Here is a 26,547-nt window from a genome sequence, read left to right as displayed (position 1 = left end):
TAAGCCCAGTTGAGTCTTCAACATAGTAGGAAAAACAAAAGTTTAGTTGACTAAACAATGCACGCGCTGAAAATGAACGGAAATACATATTACTAAAATATTTACAGAAAAAATAATCTGTAATATCGAACCATTTTGTTTTTCTGTGATGCAAAACATAAAAAGTAAAAAAAATCAGTTCGGGTTCAGGCTCTCGTATGTCATATTTATTTCTTAACCAACTTTGAATTTTGTTTAAATGGGAGATATCTTTTAATACATAACTTTTCACGTAAATTGTAAATGGACTAACTAATAGTGTAATCAAATATGTATATATGTGGTAGAAAATATAATGCATGATGGATTTGTACACCCAACAAAACAAAACTCACTTTTAGGGCTCTTTGAGGGAACTAGGCCACAGGGATGTTTACTTTAGATTTGGCCACGCCCCGCGAATGTGTTCATCCACACCGACAGGCGGCGCTGCGCAATCACATCAGCTGACACTAACCCGCGCCGAAGAACCGTAAACAAAGAGATCCAGTAGAACAGGGTCACGGAACCGCAGCGCCTGCTGCCCTAAACATCAACTGTGAGTTCAAATCAAATTAACACACACTAGCCACCACACAAACCGTTCGAGTCCACTTTAATCGTGTATCTAACAGTTCATCGGGTTGATAGTTTTGTTTGTTTTTCGCCCGCAGTGAAAGCAGGACACGTTGTTGGTCGAGCATGCCCAGTAACACGGCTCAACTCTTGGAGTCAGACGACACCGAACCGGATCTCCCGGTACCGGTACGGAATCTGAGCGGGTTGAGTCTGATGGAGGATGACAGTCTGTCAGAACCACGCGATGTTTCCCACCTGGGTGTTTTGGGTGCGGTTTTGGACCTTCAGCCATTATGTCACCCAGGATCAGACGAGGAGAACATCAACAACAACCTCATCAGACACGATTGTGATCTGGAGCAGCTGAGGATCCGGGCCGTGCCTCCAGAACTCACCGGTATGGAGGTCTCCGGGCCGGGCAGGCTCTTTCAGGACGGGCCGGCTGAGGTGGATTGGAGGATGATGATGATGCTGGACGATGGTGAGAGGTGTGCGCTCAACACCAGGAGGAAGAGTGTCAACACTACAGAGTGTGTCGTGGTTCCCACATCTGAACATGTGGCAGAGATTGTTGGACGACAGGGTGAGTTGGTTTTTCTCGTGAATGTGGCTCGTTTCATCTTTTATGCCTTCTTAAGATGTATTTTATAAGTTATTTGATTTTTTTTCCTTCCCTTTTTTCTGTAATGTGACTTGTTATTGCTTTAATGTTTACTGCAATTAAAACTGTACAGTATATATATTGTCACTCATCTTGTCTGATCTTAGAGATTCAGGTTCACACAGAAGATCTTTGTTGACATTTAACTGGTGCCTATATGTGAAAGTGTTTAGTGGTCAGACTGGGTTTAGACGGTCAGTTTGTATCTGTGTTTTCATGTGATTCCAGACTGATCCCATGATTCTTGTAGTTCCGTGTGTAGAGTAGTTCATTCCAAAGTTTTCAACGTTAAAATCTGAATTTATATTTTCTATTAAATATGGAAAGTTTTACAATAATACAACTGGATTAAATGAATTATGTTATAATATATATATACAATATTACAATCCCCGTCAGCCACACGATTATTGATTATTTTGTGTATTTTTAAATATCCAAACATATGTAGGTGATGATACATTTTGACCTCATTGAACTGCACGTGACTTGTACATCATGTATTATAATTGCTGTGCTTATCTCTAATGACAATTCTTAACTGTATGACAACATGTTGAGTAATACCAGAGCTCTTGCTGGGTGATCTCTGATGTCATGAAAACAGATTTCCAGAGAGATCCGTTACAGCAAGCGGTGGAGGAAGATGTTTTGTTATTAACCCAAGTTGACGATTTGACCCAAGAGAGCGATTGATTCGTGGCTTGGACTTTGACAACATGTTGGCTCATGTTTTGTATCTCCGCTCACTGCAGGTTGTAAGATCAAAGCTCTGAGAGCAAAGACCAACACCTACATTAAAACCCCCGTGAGAGGAGAAGAGCCGGTGTTTGTTGTGACGGGACGGAAAGAGGACGTGGCCATGGCCAAGCGTGAGATTCTGTCGGCGGCCGAGCATTTCTCGCTGATCCGGGCGTCGCGGAACAAGGTGGCGTCAGGCGTTGGGCTCAACAGCGTCCCTTGTCACCCAGGACAGACCAGCATCCAGGTGCGGGTGCCGTATCGAATGGTGGGGCTCGTGGTCGGGCCGAAAGGAGCCACCATCAAGAGGATCCAGCAGCAAACTCACACCTACATCGTCACTCCAAGCCGTGAGAAAGAGCCGGTGTTTGAGGTGACCGGCATGCCTGAGAACGTGGACCGAGCGAGGGAGGAGATCGAGGCGCACATCGCTCTGCGTACCGCCGGAAGCGTGGATTTCACAGTAGACGATGACGACTTCCACTACAATGGCACAGATGTCGGCTTTGAGTTGGGCAGCAATGGAACGTGGCTCTTCTCCAGCACCGCTTCACGCATCACTAATGCCAACTTCCAAGTCAACGGCGCCGGCTACCGCAACGACAGCTCCAGCTCACTCGGAAGCAACTCCAGCGAGTCTTTCTACAGCAGCGGCGGGATGGCGGATCTCAGCCCCGGCAGCGGTGGATGTACGTTCTGGTTCGGTGATACCCAGCTGCCCCTAGGGTCAGACGATTCTGCAGGATCCACCAATCAGCATCAGGCAGCTTGGAACGCGTTGGAACGAGGAGGTGCCAGTTTGCCATCCACGCCGCGGCTTTCTCCGTCCCTCCTCACCCGCCTGTCTCCATCCCTCCCGGAGGCGCTGGATCATCCGCTGGTTCGGTTGGTGCAGGAGAATTCCCAGAGCCTTCCCGCCTTCGGTCCGGTATTCTCCCCTTCAAGCGACAGTGTGGGCTCTGGCTCCCCGCCCAGGGCTCGCAGCTACACCAAACACAGCCAAGTCCCAGCGTGCAACCGCTGCGGCGGAGGAGACGGTGTGGCCACGCTCGTCCTGGGTGGGCAAAATCTTCTCCGTCCAGAGTGTTCCAACTCCATCCTGCATAGCACATAAAGCTCTCCGGCTACACCAAACGTCCATTGACGTTCATCGGGATAACGAGAAGTAAACTTTTTTTTTTTATATTGATAACTTCTTCTTTACGATGGGAGATGCAGGTTTAGAGAAAAAAATCAAAGTTGAGTTCATCTCAAATGTTTCTCCTTTATGTTAAGCTGCTAAAACGGCATCAACTACATGTTTTTGTTTTTTTCATTACCACAGTAAATAAATACTGTGTTTACATTTTATGTCCCTGATACCACGACAGCGTCAAAACATTTGTGCACACAAAGTTTGTTTTTCCCTCACGTGGCCGGAGGAGGGCATTCCCGATGATCTCTTCAAACATCTCCATCGTCATTACCAAACTTAAAGGATCTCTACATCAAAATCAATGGGCCACAGATCTGTCAATCGCCAAGCGCTCATCTTGTGAACACGGCCCATTACTGGAGTATGTTTGTGTGATGACCCTCATTGCCTTAACGTGAACGGGTCACTCTCAAAGTCCAACTGCTGACACGGTGTCATTGAACTCCGAGAAACCCTGAAGGCATCAGCCATCTGGAACCTGTCAAAATTAACTTTCTATTTCTTTTTGTACTGTTTTTTAGTGTTCCTGTAGTTTCTATTTCATTTCCAAATTGACACCCGTCAAGATGAAAGATTATTTGGCAAGCGGTGCACCGCTGTTTGCTTGAAGTATTAGCTTGTAGAGTATTGAAGTTAGGTACTGTAGAGCAGGAATCTGCACACCTGCATGTTTTTATTATCTCAAAGATTCCTTCAATGCCAAGGATTCAATATATATAGAGAAATATATACAGGCTGCATTTGATCTGCAATGCATATTAACATATTCTTATATTATGAACAAAACAAAAGTCCTGCATTAAACATGACCTGGAATTTTATGTTTATCGGAGGGATTTTTACCGTCACACTGCTACAATGTTTATGTTTTTGATCATTCTTTTATTACGTGTGTATCATAGACATATATAAATACACACAAACATGTGTTCATGTATGTAGGGACGTGAAGGCGTATAAGTTGTATTCTTAAAGTTTAAAATATATTTTATGATAAAGGCCTTACTGTCCTTTGGCCAAAGCACTGATATTATATATTTGCTGTAAAAAAGAATTAAGATTTTTATTTTTCTGATATTAAGAGTTCCTTAATAAATTGTTTCATTTAAAACACTCCCGAGTGATGGACTCATTTCATTCTGCGTGACTTCTGAGTTAGTTTGATTGCAACAAAACTCTATGAACCTATTCAAGAGAGAGAATCTCACGCCTCGATGCTATTTTAAAGGAATAGTTCAACCAAAAATGTGAAATGATTCTGCAAGTGTTTTCAGTTTTATGAAGTGTTAGTTTACCCCAAAATTTAAATATTCTTCCCACTGAACATGTCTCTTTCTTCAGAGGAACACAAAATGAGATATTTTGAGAAACGTCTCGGTGGTTTTGTGTTCATACAATGTTCAGTGTTGTTTGATCATCAACGTCCTTCAAAATATCTTTTGTGTTCTGCAGCAGAAAGAAACACACAGGTTTGACATGAACACATTTTCATTTTGAGTGAGCTGTCCCTTTAAGGAAAGCGTTTTAATTTGAAGAAATTATTTTGGAGAAAATTTGTACACAAATTTCTTTTTAGGGTTAAACTCCGCTTTAATTTTTAACCCAATCCTAATTAAAGAAATTTACATGAAACAAGTTTACACCTCAACGGCATTCAAAGCTAGAAAGTATCCAGTATTGTGGTAACAGTAACTAGAGTACTGTTGTGGAAAATCATAGAGTTTAAAATCTGGCAATTACACAAGCACTGATACAACTTTATACTGTAACCAAACTTTAATTACAAACCTGAAATGTTAATCGGGTTACACTGTTTTGTTTCGTAAATGACTCTCGTGTATTGTCAGTACTGGGTGCGCGGTCATGTGGAGATTCAGACTTTATTACATGATGACATGCATGTAAAGAGTTTTAACAGATACATGAAAAAATGACGGTCTGGAAAACAAGCATCACCAGAACAACCGGTTGAACAGGTCTGTCACTCACGCACAATAGCCCAATAGAAACTGTAAACAGTCTGTGTGTGCCACAACAAACACTTTAAATGGTACTATAGCACACCGTTGTTAAATGACCTCATTATGGTGCATTTAGCAAATGGAATCTGGGTAGCTTGGTTATTAGAAACAGGTTTTTGTGTCAACATATCAGCAGTCTGAGCAAATTGATAATCAGGTTAATTCAACGCATTGGAGAAGAAATGTCAATTGGGAGCATTGCATTGTGGGATAGAGTGATCATTTCCACGTGTTCTGATTCACGCTGCACACTTTGGGTATTCCATGCAGAAAATCGCAAACACACTGCAATAAGTACAGTGTGCTATTCCATGCGATTAGATTTAATACTGTTTTTAGTGTATAGATTTAATAATGTTTTTAGTGTTGTACGATCTGATGATATTACAATTCGCTCCATCTCCATGACAACACGAACAAACATCACTAATGTATAAGAAATGCAAACAAGAGTCACACAAAGATAACAGTAACAGAAAAACATGTTGGGTTAGTCAAACAACCAGTTGAGACACGTTTGTGATAACATGTATTGGGTTTTAAAGGGGTAATATGGCAGAACACGTGTTGATCTGTGTCTTTGATGTGTTATAAGTTGCTCATGTATGTATTAGACATGTAAAATTGCAGAAATTCAAGTGTGTGAACAAAAGAGTCATTCTATCTAAAAGCGAATGCTCACCCAGACCTGCCTGAAGCGCCTCGTGTAACCACACCCCCACAAATCTACATCAGTTGGTGGTCTGATTTGACTTAGCCCATCCAAATCTATACGCAAGTAAGGTGGTGTACCTGTCAGTACAATTGAAGAGGAACCTGATGTTCCAAATATGGTAAGAGTCGTTTTTGCTTTCCGTCACACGCTTGCAGTATTCCACCAATCACTACACACTGGTGAACTGGCCAATCAGAGCACACCTTGCTTTATAGAGCGTTGAGCTTTGTTAAAAATCCACACGTTTCAGAGAGGCGGAGCAAAGAGGAGATAGAAACATGTACGGTATGTGGAAAATACAGCGTTTTTCAACATTAAATCGTGTATACACATCTTAAACAAACCATAATATTCGTTTCAGTCAATCATATGACCCCTTTAAAAATCATTTTTCGTTGAAATGAATAGCAGAGTTCAACCCACAACTATAACAAAGATGCAGAAGAACATTATGGTTGAGATCACATCAGAGCGAATCCTTTCCAGCTCATGAACGATAGAACATTGACAGCCAATCAACTTCCATTTTGATTAAACATCATGTTATTGTCATTGGGATGGATGCTAGAATAATTGTTGTTTTTGAATGTGAACGGGTGTTTATTCAGTAATACAGATGGTTACAGAGACCCCACTGTGTTGGGATTCTACATCAAAGACGTTATACTTTCGGGAGCTTCTTAAGAATTCATATTTCCTTTTGTGCTAACAGCGCTCGCCATTAATATTGTATGAAGGTCCATCTGTCTGATCTCTGAGAGAATCAGCACAAGAAACAAAGAATAGATTGATGATATTGAGTCAAAGCCCTTATGCAGTCATAAAGTACAAGCATACAATACATCTTGATACAAACAAGTGAACATTAGCTTTACAAAAATAAAGTAAAAGAGAAAAACACAAAGAACAACATTCTGATCAAGTACACAATGCAAAGAATTTCTGTGTATAAATTGCCCCATTACTTCCATAATACATCTCACAAAATGATTTACAGTTTGCCAAAATTCACTGACCTTGTGTTACATGATTGAAAGCCGATTAAGAGAAGTGACATCACTATTACAACATGTGTGCAGCCACTGTATGTTAAGACAAAACTTGATGAAATGCAATATAAAAGTCTTTAAAGATTTATCAAACACAAAAGTCTTAAGTGTTTAAAGTCTCATTTCGCAGTGGTTTGAGGAACAGTCCTGTCTGATGAAACAGGATTAGTGTTTTTGTATTGCTGGTTTTAACAGTGTGACGCTTATAAAGAGGCGTGACAAATCTGTCGTGGGTGGGGTCAGAGGTCATAACTAATGAAAGTTATAAAGGTTTCAGCATCAGTCCAGAGGTTGAGGGTCAGCTATGGGCATGGTGTGCAGAACCTCATCCAGGAGCTGGAGAGCCCGATGCAGATGAATCTCGATCCAGCACGGCGTCTCTTTGATGCCCTGGCGGGGGTAATCCGGACCCCAGCCCTTCACGAAACTCATGCGTAGGATGCAGAGACGCCGCAGGTCGTCCACACCGATGCCCGCCGCAGCAGACAGACCTGAGGGACAGACGAACGGGATTGTGTGAACATCACAGAAAGACCCTTTTTATCATACAATGACCGGTGTTGGGCAAGTTACTCTGATAAGTAATTAAAAACTAGTTACTAATTACATATATAAGATTACTGTTAAAGTTACTCTCTCCAAAAAGTTTCAGCATATATCAACCTTGATGCGTTAGTGATTTAAGGATAGACATGAAACGGCTCTTTTAATTCATTCAAATAAATCATATGAAACTACGTAAAGTAGTTTTATTAACTGACCAAATTATACAAATATGAGACTTTGAATTTTGATGTCAATTCCACTATTCCACTAAACACGCAAAGTATTTAGTTTAATTACATGAGAAGTAACTTAAAAAAATTGAGTAATCCCTTACTTCCTTTTTCAGAGAAAAGTCATTAAATAAAAGTGACTAATTATTGGGTGTTACTAGTTACTGAGACTCACTGATAGCAGGAGCGATGCCACCCACTGATCCTGGACCCAGAATATTCCCTGCCACCGCAGCCGCCTGCGCAGCCACCGCAGCCTGAGCCGTGTTTGCCTGCTGCTGCATCTGCCGATGACACTGACGCAAATCAAACACCTGCAGACAAAGAACACACATGTCAGGTTTGATTTCTGACAAGCAATTGTGCTGCTTCCATATTCAAGGAACGATATTTATGGAACGATAAGACAATTTTTGGTTTAAAATGCAACATATATTTATAGAAGTGATGTTATTTTAACCTTTTTCTTTAGTAGGATATTTTATCTAATGCTCACGTATTCATACATTTGAAATTTGAATGAATTGGAACTATATTTTCTAGCAAATTTATAGAATTTACACAAAGTGTGTCCAAAAAACCTGTTTCACAGTATTTTCTAAATAAAAATATGATTAAAACAGTGTTTGCGTTACCTTTATGTAGGCACTGGGGTAAATTTTATGTACAGCGTCACCCGGAGCTCGTCCGGCCTCACGGTCCAAATAATAACTCTGAACAAACACAGCATGACCACTGAGACAGCGAACCCACACGTCCCCCTCGCCCTTACACTCCAGCTCAACCCCTTTACCGATATGAAGCCTTCCAGAGAAAGAGAGAGAGAGAGAGAGGTGAAGATTTTAGTTCTAATCGAAAGGGACATTTTATTTGAGTCAACAGAATGACATGTTCCTCTTAAATATATTCCTGCCTGGCTCTCTCAATGGCCTCCGTGCGGTGAACATTGCTCAGTTGGCCGAGACAGAAACGATCTCCACCCGATGGGTCCACGTAACCGTCCACCGTCACAACGGGACAGTTGGAGGGCACTTTAAACATCTCGCCCACCTGGATGTCCATCTCGAAATACGCAATAGAGCACCAGTAATCCGGAGCTGAGAGACACATGCCGAGCATAAGCATGACAGAACTGTAACGTACCGCAATATTAACTGTGTGAACGCATGCGTGCCAACCCCAAAAAACACTGCGCAGACACGCTGCGCTTTAACATCCATCATCTCACAGCGTGCAGTTCAGTTTAGTGTGTGAATCGTGACCCAACCCTCACCTGGGTGGCTGGATACGGGTGGTTGGAACGCCAGCTCATTATGAACCGACCCTGAAAAAGAGAGACGTCCAGTTGAAATGACAGCGGGCAGTGATGTCGGAGTGACAGATAACGGCGACTCACAGTACTGGCCCGTGTGAGGCAGAGGTGGGTGATGTTGTAGGTGGCCGTTCTGATGCGGGATGCTGGGAGGGAAACTGCTCCCTCTGGGCCATGAGCTGGGAGCATCTAACACAAACACACGTTCAAATATGAAACATTCACACAAAATTCATCTAACAAACTGAAACTATATCACAGAAGAAATAAATAGAATGTAACCACATACTTTGTACAAAGATGGAAAATCATGACTTACTAGGTGGGCCGGCAGCCATACTGGTGAAAGCCAAGGTGGAGGCGGAGCTTGCCGAGTCAGGTGGAGGCAGGAGGGCGGGGCTGTTGAAAGCGTCAGTCAGGGCATTTGGGGCAGCCGCGTGCTGGATGGTTTGAATGCCGTGTCCTCCACTAGCAGCAGAAAGCGAGGACTGACCCTCAAATTCATCCTTTACGATGAGCTCTCCACTCGGCCCTACGTGAACACACGCAGCGTGACGTATTCATCTACCAATCGACTGAAATCACGTGATTTATGCAAAAGAAAGACACTGGGGAGCGATACGAGGGACATAAAGTACTAAAATATCAATTAAGTTACTAAAGAACACGTGGGATGTACTCACCCGGTCCTCCCAGAGATAGCACGGATAGATCTGAAGATGTGAAAGAAGTTGGACTGTTCAGTTAAGTGAAACAGCCATGATATATCCCATCATCTAAATTCATCTTAGTTTTGTGCAGGATGATGCAGATAAAGACATGAAAGGGTTTACCGATGCTGGGAGACACGACCCTCTCGTAGTGGTACGGGTTCACACACACGTTGTCACACTTCAGGTCGAAGGCAAACTGACAGTATTTCACATGCTTGAGTTCATTCTTGTGCAGGTCCGGCCATCGCCACAGTCGCGCGTATATGACGTGAGGAAATCCTTTACGACCAGCAACCTAAAAAAACATATTTACACATAAACACGATAACAATAAAGTAGAGTGTCTGTTTGTGAGTTTGCAGTGGATTGTGGGTAATCATATCTCCTGATACATCACAGCACACAGGCTGAAAGTCAAGTTCACACTCCATGTACTCAATAACATCAACACTTCTATTTCAATTAACGTTTGTTTTCTATTAATTACTGTAATCTTAATTACATGAATCTCTGGTGATTACATAAAGGTGTTAACATGATGTCATTTTGTTATGTTATGTAACTCAACGTCATCATCAAACAATAATAACCCACAAAAATAGTTTTTAGTTTTATTCATATTTTAAATTGGCTTTTATTTTTCGCTTTTAAGTTTAAATGTTAATTTTAGTTAAAGTCTTGGCAATTTTGGTATATGCTCACGTCATTAAATAATTTATTTGTTGATTTTTTATGTTGCTATGTAAGAAATATTTATTTTCGTTTTTGTTTTTTTAAATTATTTTAGGAAACATTTTAAATATTCATTTAGTTTAGATTTTCCCAATAATATTTAGCCAAATTGTTTTAATATTTGATTTTCAATGAACCGTTTTGACTAAAAAAATACTTAAACACACACTTTTTTGTCCTCGTTCCTCGTTCGTGAGACGTTTTACAAGAATCAGGTTCGGTTTAACTTCAATACACGAGTGAAGTCATGTTCTTTTGACACATACCTGCAGTCTACCGTCCAGCGTGCGCTGTATGGTCACACATTTACTAGGGTGAGCTCCATTTGTAGTGATGGCAGAGATCAGCGAGTCTAACTCGTCTTTCTTCTCTTTCAGCTTCTTCACTAAACTCTCGATGGCTCTTTTGGCAAAGGACTCGCTCTCTACTCCCTGCCGGTGACACATGAGGCTGTGAACGATGCTCAAACACGCATCATTACTGGTAGGTGTGCTGGAGACGGACATTCTGCCGGAACACAGACAACCACAGGTGAGAAGAAACAAATCGATGTCCTTTAAACCTCTTTCTCAGCTTCAGCCTTTACTCCTGTATAACCAGACGTGCACCACACCGGCCTAAAACAAACAGAGGGGAAGAGATCATTTACATTTTTCTTACTTTAATTTGATCTAACATTTATTTTTTGCAGCTCAGGAGAGAATTGCAAGGTCATGGGTTTGAGTCCCAACGAACATGTAGGATAAAAGCATCTGCCAAACGCACAAATGTTAACAAATGTAGATGTGTACTGCACAGATGCAAATAAAGTTAAATTTGACAGACAGATCAATTTAAGTATTTTTTACAAAGACAAATTTCACGTGATTCATATGTTGAATTAGCATTTTGTTTTTTTGGCAAAGACAAAGTAATGATGGACGCACATACCAACCCAATGAACTCATCCTGAGCTATAAATACATTAGATACACACTGAGAGGACATTATATGAGTCATAATCGTTATAAAACGCAGTGAAATATCATAAGTTACCGAACAATAATAAATCACATTTCACTCTGTGACGATACACTGACTTCACCGTGAGGCTAACGGGCTAGCGGCTAACTCACACACACGTTCACATAACGTACGAATAAAGCGTTTATATTAGTACTATAGTAAGGAAATGAATGATAAAAAAGAGTAAAAACAAAGATAAGAAAGGAAACACTCACGGTTCATGGTCCAAAGGCAACGGGCCGCTTCTTTGCGTAAACGTAACGTTAGTGACGAACTTGTCGCCAGAGAGACGCCAGTCTGGATGCGCGATTAGGCCCCGCCCACACATGCTGCTCGTGAGCTGAAAGGCTGATTTACAGAGATACATGCTAACAAAAAAACATTTTGGACATTCTTACGCATTTTTATGTCAGTTTTTCCTAGCTGAAAGAAACAATAGAAGCCAGCAGATAAATTCAAATGAATGTCATGGTTATATAGTGTGAATTGGTTTTAATGGAAACTGTATTGGTGGTGTGGGTTGTTCTTGTAATGTGTCGAGTTCTGTTATCTAGTGGGAACCAATACAACTTAAATCCTCCTAAAAAAAACTCAAAACGCACTACATAAAGAAGTTTTTGATGTTAAAGTCCCAGTGAAATAAAAAAATTACAATACCAAATATTTTTCATGAAATATTGCAGCGTTTCTGTAAATAGTTTATTAATGTGGTCATTCTCTTTTCAAAATTCTAGTGCCGTCATAATCTTGAGTTAAAATCTGAAAATGCACTTCCTTCCTGTAAAGACGATCCATCTTACGTTAGACGGCTTGGGCGGGGCATCCGTTAACTCCTCCCCTTCAACTGTCAATCTGCTGCCAGTTCTATTTCAAAATGCACCTGCTATTTTATACATCCAATCAAATCGCAGAGAAAGACGCAGGTCGCGCCCACATTTTTTCTCTTTAGAAATTCCATTTCACGTGGAAATGCGTCAAAATACGATAGTAAACCCGATCGCAACATCCGGATCAAGTGGACTTTTAAACGGCTGATAGTTTATAATTGTAGTTGTAATAGAAACCGCTAGAATTCGTATTTTTAATACAAGTACACTTTTGTGGTAAGTTACAATCTCCCAACCCCTACTAAGCACATGAAAGTTATTTTGCTGAATGTTGTTTCTTTTGTCAGTCAGACCGTTGTTGGTTCTTAACATAAACGAGCTGCATTGGTCAACCGCTGTTCAAAAGTCATTCATTTCCATTCAACTCTGAATCAATACTCCATAACGTGCTGAAATTGAATTTATTACAAAACACCATATTAAAACATGACTATAAACGTCCTACAAATTCTTTTTCAGTGCTATAGGCAGCGTGAGAAAGTCTTCGGCCAGAACGACCTGTGTCCCCGACCCCTGCAGCACGCGCTCCGCCTGGCACCTGAGCTCCGTTACGTCATCCTCTCCGTCCCGACGCAGCGCTTCAGGTTTGTAGCGTTGACTGAAGTGATGAAGCACCAGGGTTCGAGCCCCGCAGGCCAGCGCCACCCCAGCAGCCATGCCAGGCGTACTGTGCCCATGTTCAACGGCCTTATCGCGCTGCCCGTCCTCCAGCGTGGCCTCGTGCACCAACACGTCGGCTCCCTGACACGCCCTTTTAAACCCCTCCCCCAACGGCGCGCTGCAGTCCCCAAACACGCAAACTTTGCGGCCCTTGAGAGGCGGCTCCAGCACCTCACCGGCGGTCAAAATGCGCCCATTCTCGAGCGTGACGGATTCTCCGTTCTTCAGACGTCCATAGAGAGGTCCCGGCTTTAAACCTGCAAGAGGTAAAGTTTAGCTCAAATCTTCTTATTAAGGAAAAACATTTGGACCTCTGAATGAGTTACCTAGTTCTTTCAGAAGGTCAGTGTTGAGGCGTCCTGGACGTTCTTTCTCGTCCACCGAGAACCCGAACGACGAAACTCTGTGACATAACCTGAAGGCCTTCACCACAAACTGTTTGTCGTCGATGAGGTTATAACAGTCAGTGTCGGGGTCCAGCTGTATGGTTCTGCCAGGCTGCTCCTGCGGGTGAAGCGCGTCACCGCTCGTGGTCAGCGCGGCACTGAGACGTCCCTCCTCGGGACACTGGTCATCTGATGTCTCAAGCTCATGAACAGCGTATGGGAACAGCAGCTGAGAGCTCGACAGCGTCAACGCCACACGCAAGAAGAGCCTTAACCCTCGCGGGCCGTAAATGTCCACGCAGGACGCAGGTGGATCCGGTTGAGGGTTCGAGTTCAGACTGATGGTGCACAGCAATCCAGGAAGACCAAAGACATGATCGCCATGGAGATGAGATATGAAGACTTTGTTGATTTTGCCTAGTGAGAGAAGAACGTTTGAAAGAGTGAAAAGCCATAAAACCATAAAACACGACAAAAAACTAAATGATTAGACATTGTGACTCATTTTTTATTTTCACAATTTTAACAAATTAATGTCAGTCCGTGTACCTTCGGATAATTCATTTATTTGTATTTGTTTTCAAAACGGAAAAACAAATATACCGTTATATTCCACCTTTTTCATGAGCATAAAAAAATCATTCCAAAGCACATCATTCCAAAAAGCGGCTCCTGGTGACATGTTGACGTTTCGCGAAGTGACACGCTCAATATTTTCATATTTCATTTTTTTATAATATTAGCCATACTGTACAGCCAGACGCTGGTGTGTAACCCGCCACTAAATACTACAAAAAGAAGATGGCTGCACAATATGGCTTATATTATTAAGAATGACACTCAGTTTTATGAAAATATCAAACGATTCGCTTCACGATACGTCAACATGTCACCAGGAGCTGCTTTTTGGAATGATGTGCTTTAGGAACTCTTTGACAGGTGGACCCCATATGCTGCCATTATAAGAGCAGTGAGGGCTCCGGATTTACCAAACAATCTTCTTTATGGTTCAACTCAAGAAAAAATGTCACATACATCTCGGATGGCCTGAGGATGAGTAAATAAATGGCAAATTGTAGTTTTTGGCTGAACTATTCCTTAAAAGTATTTTTATGAAAAGCGCGTTTTTGTCTAAGTTCAGCCGCTGCCTCTGGCGACCAGTGGTGGTATTGCACATAAGGGTATCTTTAGCACTAGAACCCCTTTAGGATTTTGTCATCTTCATCTTTGTCTTTTATTCACACATATTGAAAGATGAATTCAAGACTTTCAATGCATGTTGTGTAGTTGTGGTTTAGCAGCTTTGAGAAGAATTTAAGTTTTGGCATACATGAACAAGCTTATTGAGTCCAGACTACTCGATGTTAGTTGTATTTACTCTACCTGATAATGAATCATGAATGAAATGTTAATCTATCTAAACAAACTCTGTAAGACAGAACAACTAACTTGCTTTGAGTTGACTTCTCATGAACTGAGTCTGTGTTCCCTCTCCGCAGTCAAACAGCCAGTTTTCACCTTCAGTTCTTAAAACTAGCGCGGACGCGCCGCGATGAGGAGACGGGTACGCGCTCCCGCTCCCGAGGAAGGTGATATCCATAGACATGATGCTCTTTACGAGTGTGTTGAGAAATAAACCGCTATTCAGCTCTGTCTACACTCACACTTCCGTGTTTGACGTGACATTGCGTCACATTACTGCCTACCGTGTCTCATTAGCTGGATGCGCACTGCATAGTATTTACTATATAGTACATGCTGCGTCTAGTTATCATCGCAAAAGGCAAAGGAGAGGGACGGCGACCTCTTCTCGCGCTGATGTTTATTATTTAACATTTACTATATTATAATAACTATAATATACTAATACTAAATAAGCCGTAGGAAACTGATAAACAGTAGTAAACGCGTCTCATTTAATACTATAAGGTTCAAAACGACATCTTAAAAGGTTTTATATTAATTAGTGGGCTGTAAAAATCATTACCGTCACAACTACCGTCACATAAATACTAATCCGCTAAAAACATGGTGCAAAAATCACAGCAATGTTTTATTGTGTTTACATTCATACTTGTTTGTAACAAATCAGAGTTCACATTCAGGACATTTTGTCAAAAAGTTGAAATTTACAGTTGAAGACCATCATAAATGAGTTCCTCTGTATGCGTCCAAGAACGCAGGAGACGCCCCCGCAGGTCGCTCATTTCTGACGCGTCTGTGCCGTTCCGGAAGCGCGACCCGATGGACGCGTCTTGCGGCACCTCTACAAATTCAATGGCAGACACGGAGGATTTTTTTCAAGCCGTGTGCTCGTACCCGTTCCTTTATAACGTGTCTCTGCATCACTACCGCAGATCCGAGCGGAGGAAAGCGTGGCGCGAGGTCGCCGCGTCCATCGGTCTCTCTGGTAAGTGCGTCAAAATAACGCGCGCCTTTGCGCTCGAGATGCGATGCTTGTTGATTTGTTTTCCAACCTGTAAACATCTTGCTCTTGACTTGGTCCCTGGTGAGAAGAGTTGAATCACCATAGAGATCCTAACGGGTTTAATGGTTATGATGGGATTTGTGTGAATGGAATCTATAATGGTCTCTGTGGTTCTGATATGTGTTAGGTTCTGGACTGGAAGGAACCAATAGAAAGGGTAAACATACGATTCAAAATGGTGTTTGGAATGGAAACCAGTATAATTTCAGATTTCTCCCTTTTCATCAACAGTGGTAGAATGCAATCTAAGGAATGAAGAGGGGGGGCGTTGCCTGCATTACTGGGCGCACAGAGAAATCTCGTTCCTGGACTCTCGCATGAGAAAGAGAAAGCGTCACAGTGAAGCAGAAGCTCTAGAGGATCTGTGTGATAGGAGCAGAACCTGTCAGAACTCGACTGAGGGGCAAGACCCCGGAACTCTGCTCGCAGCATCAGCATCACACGCCAATGGGACGATGGAGGAAAAAGAGATTGTGAGGAGCTGCGATAAAGCAGTGCTTGACAGAGCTCTAGATGAAGACGAGTTGTTTCTCTTGAGTTATGTACCTGCCCTGAAACGACTGAAGCCACAGAAGAGAGCCGCCGTTAAAATGAAGATCCAGCAGCTCATGTTTGATGCTGAATTCAAAGATGAGTGAACTGTTGCGTGAGACTGTTTCATTTGACCTTTTCAGATAAAACCGGGGAGTACATTTAAAGTTGAGATATTTTACTGAACTATCTCGGTTGAGATATTTTACTGAACATTGCCCCATTCTCACCCCCGTCCCCTACAATATTTTTTTGCATGTTTTTGAACAAAATTATTTAAAAGATGCTTTATGTATGTATATAATAAAACCATTAATGTATCAGAAGTAGTGTAAAGACATTTCAAAGCCACAACTTTGAGTTCTGTTTGTGTTGTTCTCAGAATGGCTAAGTTTTGGTTAGTTCTTTATGGTTGCATAAATGTGTTTCACAACATTAATTGTTTTAGTGCAACTTTATGTCACAACTTTATATGCATTTACCGGTTATGTTTATTTGCTAGTTTTGTTACAGGTAACATTTTGTGCATATGAACAGAAAAGAGACGAGCAGACCGATTTACAGTTGTTTTTAAAGAAGTTGAAACAAGAAAAACTGAGAAATGGTTTGTTTGTGTGCTCCAGAATTGACATGCACTCACATTATTCCTGTGTTACTAATATATTTTAGAAAGTGTTTTTATGTTGTTTTTGAAATATATGACTTTGACTGAGAGCTCAAAATAGATGTGAAGTTCTTCAGAAGTGTTTGAAAAGCATCTCAGGGTGAGACGTCAAGACGGATAAAATAACAAGAGACCAAGTGTAAAACACTGACTATAAAGAATTGTAAAATACTTTTGATTCATTTGGAATTGATGAAAATATATATTTAAAATCCTCAAGTATAATCATTTAATTTCCGTTTATTTGTCAGTTCGTCGACGGATATACCAGCGTCAAGACATTTTGACTGACGCTTGTGCTTTCTATTCAAGACGCGACGCTACCTCCAGTCCCGCCTTTCGCGACATTCTATTGGTTAAAATTGCCGCCATGACGTTGCGCTCGTGCTGAAGAGACGCGAGTCGCGCGCTTTTGACGCGCCCGTGTGATTCCGGCAGTGCGTTCCGCTCGACGCGTCTCAGCAGCGACTCGATGAACTCAATGGCCATGGTGGAGAAATTAATCCAAAGCGTGCACGCGTTCCCGGTGCTGTATAACGTGTCGTTTCACGATTACCGGAGCTCAGAGAGGAGGGCGAAAGCGTGGCGGGAGGTCGCCGCCTCCGTCGGGCTCTCCGGTCAGTGCGTCAACATTACGCGCGTTCGGATGCGAAGCGTTTGTCTTGAAAACAGTTACTTAAATACACTTTGATCCACTTGATGCTTTGAATTCGAGATTATGAAGCTTTTGTTGTGCTAAAGGGGAACTAAAACGCACCAGGTTGCAGAATGAACTGTCTGTAGTGTATTATAATGGAGACAAATGTGTGATTAATGGCAGCGTTTAGTCTGACGCGTTGCTCGCAGTGTGGATGTGACGCGTTTTTGTTTGCTGTTAGACATTGAGTATCGTGCACAATAACTGTTAAACACGAATTAAGATTTACATTAGCGTTTCTGATGTTAAAGGTTCAGTCATTTTATTTTAAACGGTATGTGTTTGGTTATACGACAGACCGACTGACTAATCCTAAAGTGTGAGATTATTTTGGAATCGCAAGAATGACTATCATTGGATATCACGGAAAGGGGATTTTCCCCGATTTTATTCTTTGAGTCATGTATAACTTTAATTGTATATTGCTGGAATAACACTTGATTTAAGTTTTAAGATACTGAAATATTGAGAAATTAATAATAATCGACCAATTCGGAACAATGTGGATTTTGTTTTGTGATTGAAAAAAGATGCTACAACATGTTATTTCTTATACTGCTAGATGTTTTTGTAATCGCAGTGTAAGGAAAAGCACTCAAACTGAATAACCATCCAAATTAGAAAAGCAAGCTTTTGCATTAAAAATTTATCGACTTTGTGTATCCACCAAAGTTGGTGCAACACTTATATATTCCATACTTTATTAAGAAATTAAATATCAACGCAATTTGCAGGCAAAAGTAAATTTCCTGAATGAAGAAATGAATCTTTATGGATTTTTTTGTCACTATTTAGAATTGATTTGAAATCTTTTTCCATGCAGTGGTGGAATGCAAAAGAAGATGGAAGACCATAAGGGACAGGTACATCAGAGAGAGGCGACTGTGCAAACTCGGAAAGGAACAAGGTGGCCGTCGCCTGCACTTTTGGCCTCACAGAGAAGCCCTCTCCTTTCTGGATGCTCACATCAGAAAGAGAAAGCGTCACAATGACGTGGAAGGTCCAGAGGAGCTGGACGAGGGCGCCGGAAGCGGTCAGGACTCACACGATGAGTCGCTCGACGAGTCCAGCGGTGGCGATTCAAAGCCTCTCGAGTCGAGTCTGAAAAAATTAAAGGCTGCCGATTCAAAGTCCGAAGGGCAAAGGCGAAGCAAACTGAAGTCAGAGGACACGAAGGATTTTATGTTAAATATCCCGGAGACAAAGCCTTTGATGTCTCCTCAGCTCAAACCCAATATTACAGCTCAGTTAAATCCACTGTCACAGTTGCCCCTGTCTATTGTGACCCAGCTCGCCCCCATCAAACAGGTCCCGCAGATGACCCAACTCGTCCCTTTGGTCACCGGTCTGCCTCCCGGGCTGAATGTCTCGCAAGCTTCGGCTTCACCTTCACAGCAAATCCCCATCAAAACGAACACTGCTCCCACTCTGCTCGCACCAAACATCAACGGAAAGATGGCAGAAAAAGAGCCCGCCTCCCAAAAACCAGTGCTTGACAGAGCTCTAGACGAAGACGAGCTGTTTCTCTTGAGTTACGTACCTGCCCTGAAACGACTGACGCCACAGAAGAGAGCTGCCGTTAAAATGAAAATCCAGCAGCTCATGTTTGATGCTGAATTCAAAGATGAGTGAACACTTGTTTCAGAAAGTCGGGCAGTTTTTCACTTTCCCATCAAATAGGAAAAGGTTTATCTTCTTAAAATGCTTCTCCTCGTCTTTTATAATGAAATTGTTCATGAAATGCTTTATTTCTGTATATATTTGAATGCAGCAACTACAGTATTTGGTGCGTTTAAGTGCTTGTCGTGGTTTTGTTTAATTCTTTATTGGTTAACAAACCCCATTTTGTAAAAAAATGCGAAATGTCTTTACGCAAACAGCCGCTTCATGCATTTATATCAGTTTTTGACAAAGCGTGGATGTACAATACTGCTGAAAAGTAAAAGGCAAAAACAAAACTGAACAAAGTAGTACTGTTATCTTTTATTAAGAAACATTGTTGATTCTTAAAAACAGTTTCACAATGTTTCATTAAAGAGATTTCACCCCCAAAATTACTTTTAATTAATGTATACATTATACATTATTTATATTAATGTACAAATTACTTTGTTCTGATGAACACAGAGAAAGATATTCGCAAAAATGTTTTAAATTTTCTGTATGAGCCGATAGCCTTATGGTTAGTGGTCTGACATACGGTGCTGTAGGGCACCGGGTGACCCGAGTTCGAGTCCTGACTCCTGTACTCTCCTTATCCCACCCACCTCGTTTCCTGTCCTCTCACTGTTACTGTCCAAATAAAGGCAAAAACGGCCAAAATAAATCTTTAAAAATGTTTGAAAATTTCAGCTTGGAACATCATTGACTGCCATGATAAGAAAAATTAAAGGTGCCCCAGAACTGTTCTCCTAAGATCTTCAAAATATATCATTTTGTGTTCAACAAAAGATACAATATTTTTGATGATGTCCCAGAACGAAAAATTGCTCGCATTCTTACAAATATCTTTCTTAGTGTTTAAAAGAACAAAGAAATGTATACAGATTTGAAACAACCTGAGGGTGATTAAACAAAGACAGAATTTTCATTTTTGGGAGAACTGTCCCTTTAATGAACCCATACTCTATAAAATACTGCGTTGTTTCAATGGTTATGTGAAAAATGCATAAATCCATTACATATTCATTTAGCATATTGATTAATTTGATTCAAAGTGACTTAGAAATGAGAGAGCTAAATATTATGTCCACATTTGGATCCAATATAGGTTTATTTTAACCCAACTGTTGGGTTCGTATCATTCCTTTAAAGTGAATTATTCACCTTCTCGTTTGGTTATTAGAATAAAAATCAACAAAGCAGGAACTATTTGTCTAGACCTCAAACCCAGTCATTAAAAACACATTTAAAATTTAGCTCTTTTGAAGTTTATTTGTTATTATTAGATTTTCCGTCCATGTTGTTTAACACAGAAAAATAAAATCATACAATGGTTTTGTCATCTGCATCAGAGCACAAACTTGAAGAAGAAGATATGTGTAAAAAACTGTTTAAATGCTTTTCTGTTCGTTCAGAAAGATTTCAATAAAGCGTTACAGTTGTATGGTATCAGTGGTCGACGATAGAAATACAGTCATGACATTGAAATTGAGTTTAAATCTATTTCATCTGTAAAGCTCTTATCGGTTTAAAAGCAGCTTTCAGTGTATAAAACATGAAACAATGTTATTTTGATATTTTAAAGTGATAGTTCACCAAAAGGTTAGCCATTTTTAGTTCTGTGACATCATCCACTACCATAGTAGTAAGAAAAATATTGTATATTTTGTGGTTCTGTTGAATACAAAGTGAAATATTTTGAAGAATTTAGGAACACAAAGAGTTCTGGGCAGTGTTGGGTAAGTCACTCTGAAAATGTAATTAATTACTAGTTACAAGTTACATGATTAATTAGATTAATCTACAAATTACTCTCTCCAAAAAGTATTTAATTTCTTATTACTAATTACTATATCCTATATCAACCTTGATTATAGTTGATTCAAGATAGACATGAGACACTTTTTACTTGTTAATTGTGTTTCTGGCAATTTAATTAAATCCACTGTATTTTCTTATAACATAATCACAGGTTGCCAGAAACAAAATTATCAGGTAAAAAGTGTACAATTTGTAAAATAAAAATAGAAACACAAAAATGAACAAAAGCGATGACATTCTTAGGCCACAATTGTTACAGTACAACATCAAAGGCCAAACTGTCCTCCAAAGAGTGGTCAGGGCCAAAATTAATTAATTCACATAAATAATAATTACATAAATTATTCTTATTAACTGACCAAAATATACAAATATGAGAAGGATACCTAAATATAGCTGCAAGCAGCAATCATCGGGTTCGAGCAGTTTAAGGCATCTAATGCACATTTGCCATCTCCGACTAGGCTCGGGAATCGCACCATGACATATCCACAATGGATAAAAACTCTCCCAAACCAAGAAAAATGACAGATATGGTCAGTAACGGTTAATACAGACTACGCATGCTTACACTCATTTTTCAAAAACAGGTGTAAACTGATAATACATAAGGGACGAGTGAAATTAACCAATTCTCATGTCTCTACAATGTTCTGTTGCAGAGATATAGATCTTGCTAAATGGTTGCTAAGCTAACCTGTTTGGTTGCTATGGGCGTGGAATAGCACCTGCCAATTGACAACACACTAAGCCACAAGTGAAACGAACCGAGCCTTTGTGTCTCTACGATGTTCTTCTGCAGAGATATAGGCCTTGCTAAACCATCAGAATTAACTCATTAAATTACAGAAAAAATAAGAGTAATTCCTAACTTTACTTTTTTAAGGGAAAAGTAATTAAATTACAGTAACTAATTACTTAGTAACTAGTGACACCCAACACCGGTTCTGGGGCACCTTTGACTACCATTAAATTTGTCCTACTATGGCATCAAATAATGCCACAGAATTGAAAATTGCCAACATTCTTCCGAATATATTTTTATATATAATATTTTTATATAAAAATAATAATTCAAAATATATATATATTTTTATTTAAACAGGTATAAAATGACATGAGGGTGACAGAAATGATGACAGAATTTAAATTTTTGGGTGAAATATCACTTATTAAAAATAATTGTGTGAAAGAATGAAAGTGATCAAAGAGAAGTTAAGAATGCACAGTGTATTGTGTAAAAGAGCCATTTTTTTGACGAAAAGAAATATCAGATGATTTAAATGCATTTTCATGATCTATCAGCGATCACGCCACTTAAAACCATAATCTTAATAAAACCCAAGCGATACCGGCAAACCCGACGGACGCTGTTTATTTCTATCTGCTTTTATCCTCCGTATCTGTGTGGCTTTAGACAGATTTTGAAAATCCATTAATTCCTTGATGAAAAACATTTATATAGACTAGTATGATTACAGGGGATTTGTCGAGAGTGAATAGAGCGTGTACAATAGCTTCGCCTCTTGGTGACTTTTTGTCAAAAATGAGACGTGAATGTGTGCCCGGATGATAAGACAGTGTCAGGACATCGCTTAACACGGGCTTGAAATAACGATATAAGGATCATAAATTACATCTGGAACTCTCGATGCATTGCAAATCAGATTCAGTCAACGGTCACCGACACAATTTCTCAGCATTCTGGAGGGACTTGGTCTTAAAATTCATGAAGCATTTGCATTATAATTTTGTATTCCTGCAACCTCCAACATGGATTTTATTTTGCTCATGGTAAAATGTCATGGAGGTACACTCAATAAATAAAAGCAGTGATTTAGATTAATCTCATGTAAATGCTCAAGGCAATGATAATGCTCCTAGACGACCCAGTCCAATCCCATAATGCCGCCAATTGATCTTTTAGTACAACAATGAGGATTTCAGGGTCTCTGTACATCTCATTTGATACAGTGAAATCTGATTTTCTGTCAGCCAAAGCCAGATTACCCGAATCTCCTGTTCTCACTAACACCTTCACAAAACTGCCCAGATTAGCTGGGATTTTTTCTGCCACTTTTTTTCTCCGCTTGGCCTCTATATGGGGATTATGTTCTGTCTCCTTCCGTTTAATCTATTTGGTAAATGGGGGTTTGACACGCACACGCAGAGAAATCTTTCTCTATATGAAGGTGTTCACCTCGCATTCGGCTCAAATGCAACAACAAAACTGGCAGCATGGACTCCGGCGTGTACACGGACAAGAAAGGCTTTACTTTCACCATCGACAGCATTCTAAGCGGTGCCTTTGAGAACACAGAGAGAAGCAAGATTCCCAGTCTGGAGAACGCTTACGTCTCAACTCTTGAAGCACATGGAGAGAAATCTGCAATGAATCATGAATCAGTGAATCAAATGGACGGCCGAACGTGCATGAACTGCTGCTGTTGTTCACACTGTGGAGAGATTCTGCACACCGCTGCCAGTAAGTCTCCTATATTCAATCTGTACTTTTTAATGTGTCTTCCTTGAGGATCAAACCCACAACCTTCTAACACAATACTCTACCACTGAGCTACAATTACTCGAAATTGTGTCTAGAAGAGATTTTAATATTATCTTTAAGTCTTCACATTTGCTCAAAGTAAGACCTTGAACATTTCTCATCAAATCCTTCTGACATGAAATGATCAGAAATGTTGAATGGCAACTCATTTTAAAACGGTGTCTATTTCTGGAAATCAGCGAAACCTACTTAATGGAAAAATTGCTCTCCGTGTGTGTGCACTTACTTTTAGTTTTGTCTATTTTCATGTTTTTAAAAGGATGGTTCAACCAAAAATTATCATTCTGTTCTCGTTTACTCGCCCTCTAATTGTTCCAAATCTGTATAAATATCTTTGTTCTGCTGAACACTGAGAGAGATATTTGGAAGAATGTGAGCAACTTCAGATCTGGGACACCATTGAGTCAAAGGTGGCCAAGGACTTTTGTCTTTCTGTGACAAAAAAATACATTATTTTTTTCCACTATGGTATGGATGACGACCCAGAACTGAAAGTTGCTCACATTCTTCCAAATATCTCTCTCTGTGTTCAGCAGAGCAAGACATTTACACAGATTTGGAATAACTTGAGGGTGAGTAAATGATGACAGAATTTTAATTTTAAGGTTGAACTGTCCCTTTAAAGAATACGATTTTGTACACGTTCATTTTTTTATTTTTGTTAAATAAAAACATTTTATATGGCATGTAATTAAACAAAATATAGCACATATATAAAGGCAGCTCTTTATTATCCTTACAAAACGTGTGTGTGTTTGTGCATGCGTGTCTGTGCGTGTTCGCGTGTGTGTATGTCTGTATCAGTGTGTGTGCGTGCGTGTGTGTTTGTGTGTGAGGGAAGGAAGGGTAAACCCTACGGTATGGGGACAAAATCCCCACATAGATGGCCATTTCCAAAATCCTTGTCCGTGTGGGAATTTTTTTGGTCCCCATGAGGAAACAAGCATATAAATCATACAGAATTAACTTCTTTGACAATCTAAAAGAGCAGAAAGTGTTGAGTGATTGTTAGGGGTAGGGAATATGATAAAAAGTTTGTACACTATAAAAACCATTCTGTCTATGTGTTGTCCCCATAAAACATGGAAACCCAACATTTGTGTGTGTCTGTGTATGTGTGTCTATCCTTCAGGTTGTCATGTTGTTTGGAGTAAGAGGATTCTGACAGAAACAGGCTCACCTGGAGACAGTCATATTCAGAGGAGAGTTCGTCGCCATCGAACCATCTTCACAGAAGACCAGCTGGACGCTCTGGAGGAACTCTTCAGACAGAACCAGTACCCAGACATCAACACCCGAGAGCAGCTGGCTGAACAGACACACCTGCGAGAGGAGAGAGTGGAGGTGACTTCCAACAATCATCATCAAGACCGTCAATCCACTCGAATCCAGATGTTCTCTTTGACATTTCCAGAATTCATCAGATATAATCAGTAGTTAAGTGCCCTCGAAAGCAAGTAATCCATGTGACGTTTATGTAATATTCCAAGTAATATGATGTCATTGTGTGGCAAACATGCCCAAATGTAAAGTTGTTGTTTACGAATAATCATCAACTTGTCTCAAAACACTTATGCGTTCAAGATCTGGGTCATTTTTGGCTGAACTCTTCCTTAACTCAGTTTTATTGCTCATATTTTAAGCATCATATTTTTCTTTTTCATTTTAATATGTTGGTTTTTAGATGAGTTGATTCAAACAGTACTGACACAGTGTTTGTGTTGTTTACTGTACTGCATTTACTATGATTGTTTTGTTTACTTCAGGTGTGGTTTAAGAACCGAAGGGCCAAATGGAGACGACAGAAGCGGCTTCCGTTCAGCATACGCACACAAGGCGACTGGAAAAATGTCCTTCATAGTGACTGAGATGAACATCTTGATGTCTGATGGGACACCTACACTGTAATACCTGTACATAGCAGAACCCTCTTTATTGAAATTACAATACTTTATTGACACTTGTAATTCTAGTAAATCTGAGACTATTTAAATGTCTATAATAAAGGAAGTTTTGTCTGTTAGTGCATTTAATAAAGAAATTGATGTTGAACAATAGAGACTTCTACTTTTTGAGATTTCTTGTTAGTGCCTGTGATCTTGACTATATTTGTGAGTTTTAGTGCAATTCTAAGCTATTTTAACAATAAAATCCAACATCTTTCTGAATGTTTTAATGTTTTATTAAATAAACAATTGTTATATCTATAAAGCGTGTAGGCCAACATAAAATCATTGAATCTCATGAAAGTTTGATTCATTCTGAGAGTTGAAAGTACGATTGTGTTTACAATATTTCATTCTGCTATCAGCATGATTTTGACATATGCAATGAGTGAAATTGATCCAAAATTAAATATTTATTTAGATGAACAGTTTATAAAATGTACAAATATGTAAATGTTTCAGGAAAGAGAAAACAGAAAATAAAACATGGTTCTTGAAACAAGTTATTCAATAGTGTATAAGAGATCCCTGGGTTTCAAACGTGTGACCCTCGTTAAAGCAATCGATCTATCAAGTGAAATGCAATTCAAGCGTTGTGGACGTGACATTTTGCGTTAAGGATTTAAGATTATATATGTATACATTGTATACCGAACATTTGTTTATATTTTACTAAATCATTGTTGATAAAGTTTAAACATCAGAAAATTATCAGTCTATGC

At 40.1% G+C, this 26,547-nt stretch overlaps 6 protein-coding genes across 7 annotated transcripts; 4 read left to right on the top strand and 2 right to left on the bottom strand.

Moving 5' to 3' along the window:
• Positions 1–489: 489 nt before the first annotated feature.
• Positions 490–4,307, top strand: LOC130420215 (RNA-binding E3 ubiquitin-protein ligase MEX3C). Its single transcript, XM_056747391.1, has 3 exons — positions 490–577; positions 693–1,180; positions 2,014–4,307. Exons 2-3 carry the CDS (start codon positions 721–723, stop codon positions 3,111–3,113), a joined length of 1,560 nt encoding a protein of 519 aa, XP_056603369.1. The 5' UTR covers positions 490–577; positions 693–720; the 3' UTR covers positions 3,114–4,307.
• Positions 4,308–6,285: 1,978 nt separating this feature from the next.
• On the bottom strand, positions 6,286–11,845 carry smad4b (SMAD family member 4b). Of its 2 annotated transcripts, none has more exons than XM_056746685.1 (11): positions 11,733–11,826; positions 10,779–11,019; positions 9,901–10,075; positions 9,751–9,780; positions 9,387–9,599; positions 9,152–9,256; positions 9,029–9,079; positions 8,669–8,852; positions 8,391–8,559; positions 7,931–8,069; positions 6,286–7,470 (listed from the first exon to the last, which is right to left on the bottom strand). In XM_056746685.1, exons 2-11 carry the CDS (start codon positions 11,016–11,018, stop codon positions 7,259–7,261), a joined length of 1,518 nt encoding a protein of 505 aa, XP_056602663.1. In that variant the 5' UTR covers position 11,019; positions 11,733–11,826; the 3' UTR covers positions 6,286–7,258. The 2 variants fall into 2 exon arrangements, with proteins under 2 accessions (XP_056602663.1, XP_056602662.1); XM_056746684.1 differs by having other exon boundaries at positions 6,288–7,470; positions 10,779–11,129; positions 11,733–11,845.
• Positions 11,846–12,791: 946 nt separating this feature from the next.
• elac1 (elaC ribonuclease Z 1) lies at positions 12,792–15,128 on the bottom strand. The gene is made up of 3 exons (XM_056745339.1): positions 14,900–15,128; positions 13,391–13,867; positions 12,792–13,321 (listed from the first exon to the last, which is right to left on the bottom strand). Exons 1-3 carry the CDS (start codon positions 15,054–15,056, stop codon positions 12,846–12,848), a joined length of 1,110 nt encoding a protein of 369 aa, XP_056601317.1. The 5' UTR covers positions 15,057–15,128; the 3' UTR covers positions 12,792–12,845.
• Positions 15,129–15,586: 458 nt separating this feature from the next.
• Positions 15,587–16,770, top strand: LOC130419009 (uncharacterized). The gene is made up of 2 exons (XM_056745343.1): positions 15,587–15,860; positions 16,170–16,770. Exons 1-2 carry the CDS (start codon positions 15,602–15,604, stop codon positions 16,574–16,576), a joined length of 666 nt encoding a protein of 221 aa, XP_056601321.1. The 5' UTR covers positions 15,587–15,601; the 3' UTR covers positions 16,577–16,770.
• Positions 16,771–16,926: 156 nt separating this feature from the next.
• Positions 16,927–20,288, top strand: LOC130419008 (uncharacterized). The gene is made up of 2 exons (XM_056745342.1): positions 16,927–17,750; positions 18,654–20,288. The coding sequence occupies exons 1-2, from the start codon at positions 17,606–17,608 to the stop codon at positions 19,460–19,462; spliced, it is 954 nt and encodes a 317-aa protein (XP_056601320.1). The 5' UTR covers positions 16,927–17,605; the 3' UTR covers positions 19,463–20,288.
• Positions 20,289–23,551: 3,263 nt separating this feature from the next.
• LOC130418770 (homeobox protein goosecoid-2) lies at positions 23,552–25,747 on the top strand. Its single transcript, XM_056744853.1, has 3 exons — positions 23,552–23,798; positions 25,012–25,223; positions 25,646–25,747. Exons 1-3 carry the CDS (start codon positions 23,552–23,554, stop codon positions 25,745–25,747), a joined length of 561 nt encoding a protein of 186 aa, XP_056600831.1.
• The last annotated feature ends 800 nt before the right edge of the window (positions 25,748–26,547 follow it).

This window comes from Triplophysa dalaica, chromosome 4 (assembly GCF_015846415.1).
Source record: "Triplophysa dalaica isolate WHDGS20190420 chromosome 4, ASM1584641v1, whole genome shotgun sequence".
Lineage (NCBI taxonomy): Eukaryota > Metazoa > Chordata > Actinopteri > Cypriniformes > Nemacheilidae > Triplophysa > Triplophysa dalaica.
The sequence above is the reverse complement of the archived record's forward strand: the minus strand, read 5'-3'. Positions and strand labels throughout refer to the sequence as shown.

What these genes read in the sequence shown, in the direction of transcription:
- LOC130420215 (XM_056747391.1), top strand. Translation starts at nt 721, where the DNA reads ATGCCCAGTAACACGGCTCAACTCTTGGAGTCAGACGACACCGAACCG. An exon ending in AGAGATTGTTGGACGACAGG is followed by an intron (nt 1,181 to 2,013) that starts GTGAGTTGGTTT and finishes CGCTCACTGCAG; the next exon opens with GTTGTAAGATCAAAGCTCTG.
- smad4b (XM_056746684.1), bottom strand. Translation starts at nt 11,018, where the DNA reads ATGTCCGTCTCCAGCACACCTACCAGTAATGATGCGTGTTTGAGCATC. An exon ending in GGTCGTGTCTCCCAGCATCG is followed by an intron (nt 9,781 to 9,900) that starts GTAAACCCTTTC and finishes TCACATCTTCAG; the next exon opens with ATCTATCCGTGCTATCTCTG. An exon ending in ACCCGTATCCAGCCACCCAG is followed by an intron (nt 8,853 to 9,028) that starts GTGAGGGTTGGG and finishes TGTGTCTCTCAG; the next exon opens with CTCCGGATTACTGGTGCTCT.
- elac1 (XM_056745339.1), bottom strand. Translation starts at nt 15,056, where the DNA reads ATGTCTATGGATATCACCTTCCTCGGGAGCGGGAGCGCGTACCCGTCT. An exon ending in GAGAAGTCAACTCAAAGCAA is followed by an intron (nt 13,868 to 14,899) that starts GTTAGTTGTTCT and finishes TTCTCTCACTAG; the next exon opens with GCAAAATCAACAAAGTCTTC. An exon ending in TGACCTTCTGAAAGAACTAG is followed by an intron (nt 13,322 to 13,390) that starts GTAACTCATTCA and finishes TACCTCTTGCAG; the next exon opens with GTTTAAAGCCGGGACCTCTC.
- LOC130419009 (XM_056745343.1), top strand. Translation starts at nt 15,602, where the DNA reads ATGAGTTCCTCTGTATGCGTCCAAGAACGCAGGAGACGCCCCCGCAGG. An exon ending in CGCGTCCATCGGTCTCTCTG is followed by an intron (nt 15,861 to 16,169) that starts GTAAGTGCGTCA and finishes TTTCATCAACAG; the next exon opens with TGGTAGAATGCAATCTAAGG.
- LOC130419008 (XM_056745342.1), top strand. Translation starts at nt 17,606, where the DNA reads ATGAACTCAATGGCCATGGTGGAGAAATTAATCCAAAGCGTGCACGCG. An exon ending in CGCCTCCGTCGGGCTCTCCG is followed by an intron (nt 17,751 to 18,653) that starts GTCAGTGCGTCA and finishes TTTTCCATGCAG; the next exon opens with TGGTGGAATGCAAAAGAAGA.
- LOC130418770 (XM_056744853.1), top strand. Translation starts at nt 23,552, where the DNA reads ATGGACTCCGGCGTGTACACGGACAAGAAAGGCTTTACTTTCACCATC. An exon ending in GATTCTGCACACCGCTGCCA is followed by an intron (nt 23,799 to 25,011) that starts GTAAGTCTCCTA and finishes TCTATCCTTCAG; the next exon opens with GTTGTCATGTTGTTTGGAGT. An exon ending in TGCGAGAGGAGAGAGTGGAG is followed by an intron (nt 25,224 to 25,645) that starts GTGACTTCCAAC and finishes TGTTTACTTCAG; the next exon opens with GTGTGGTTTAAGAACCGAAG.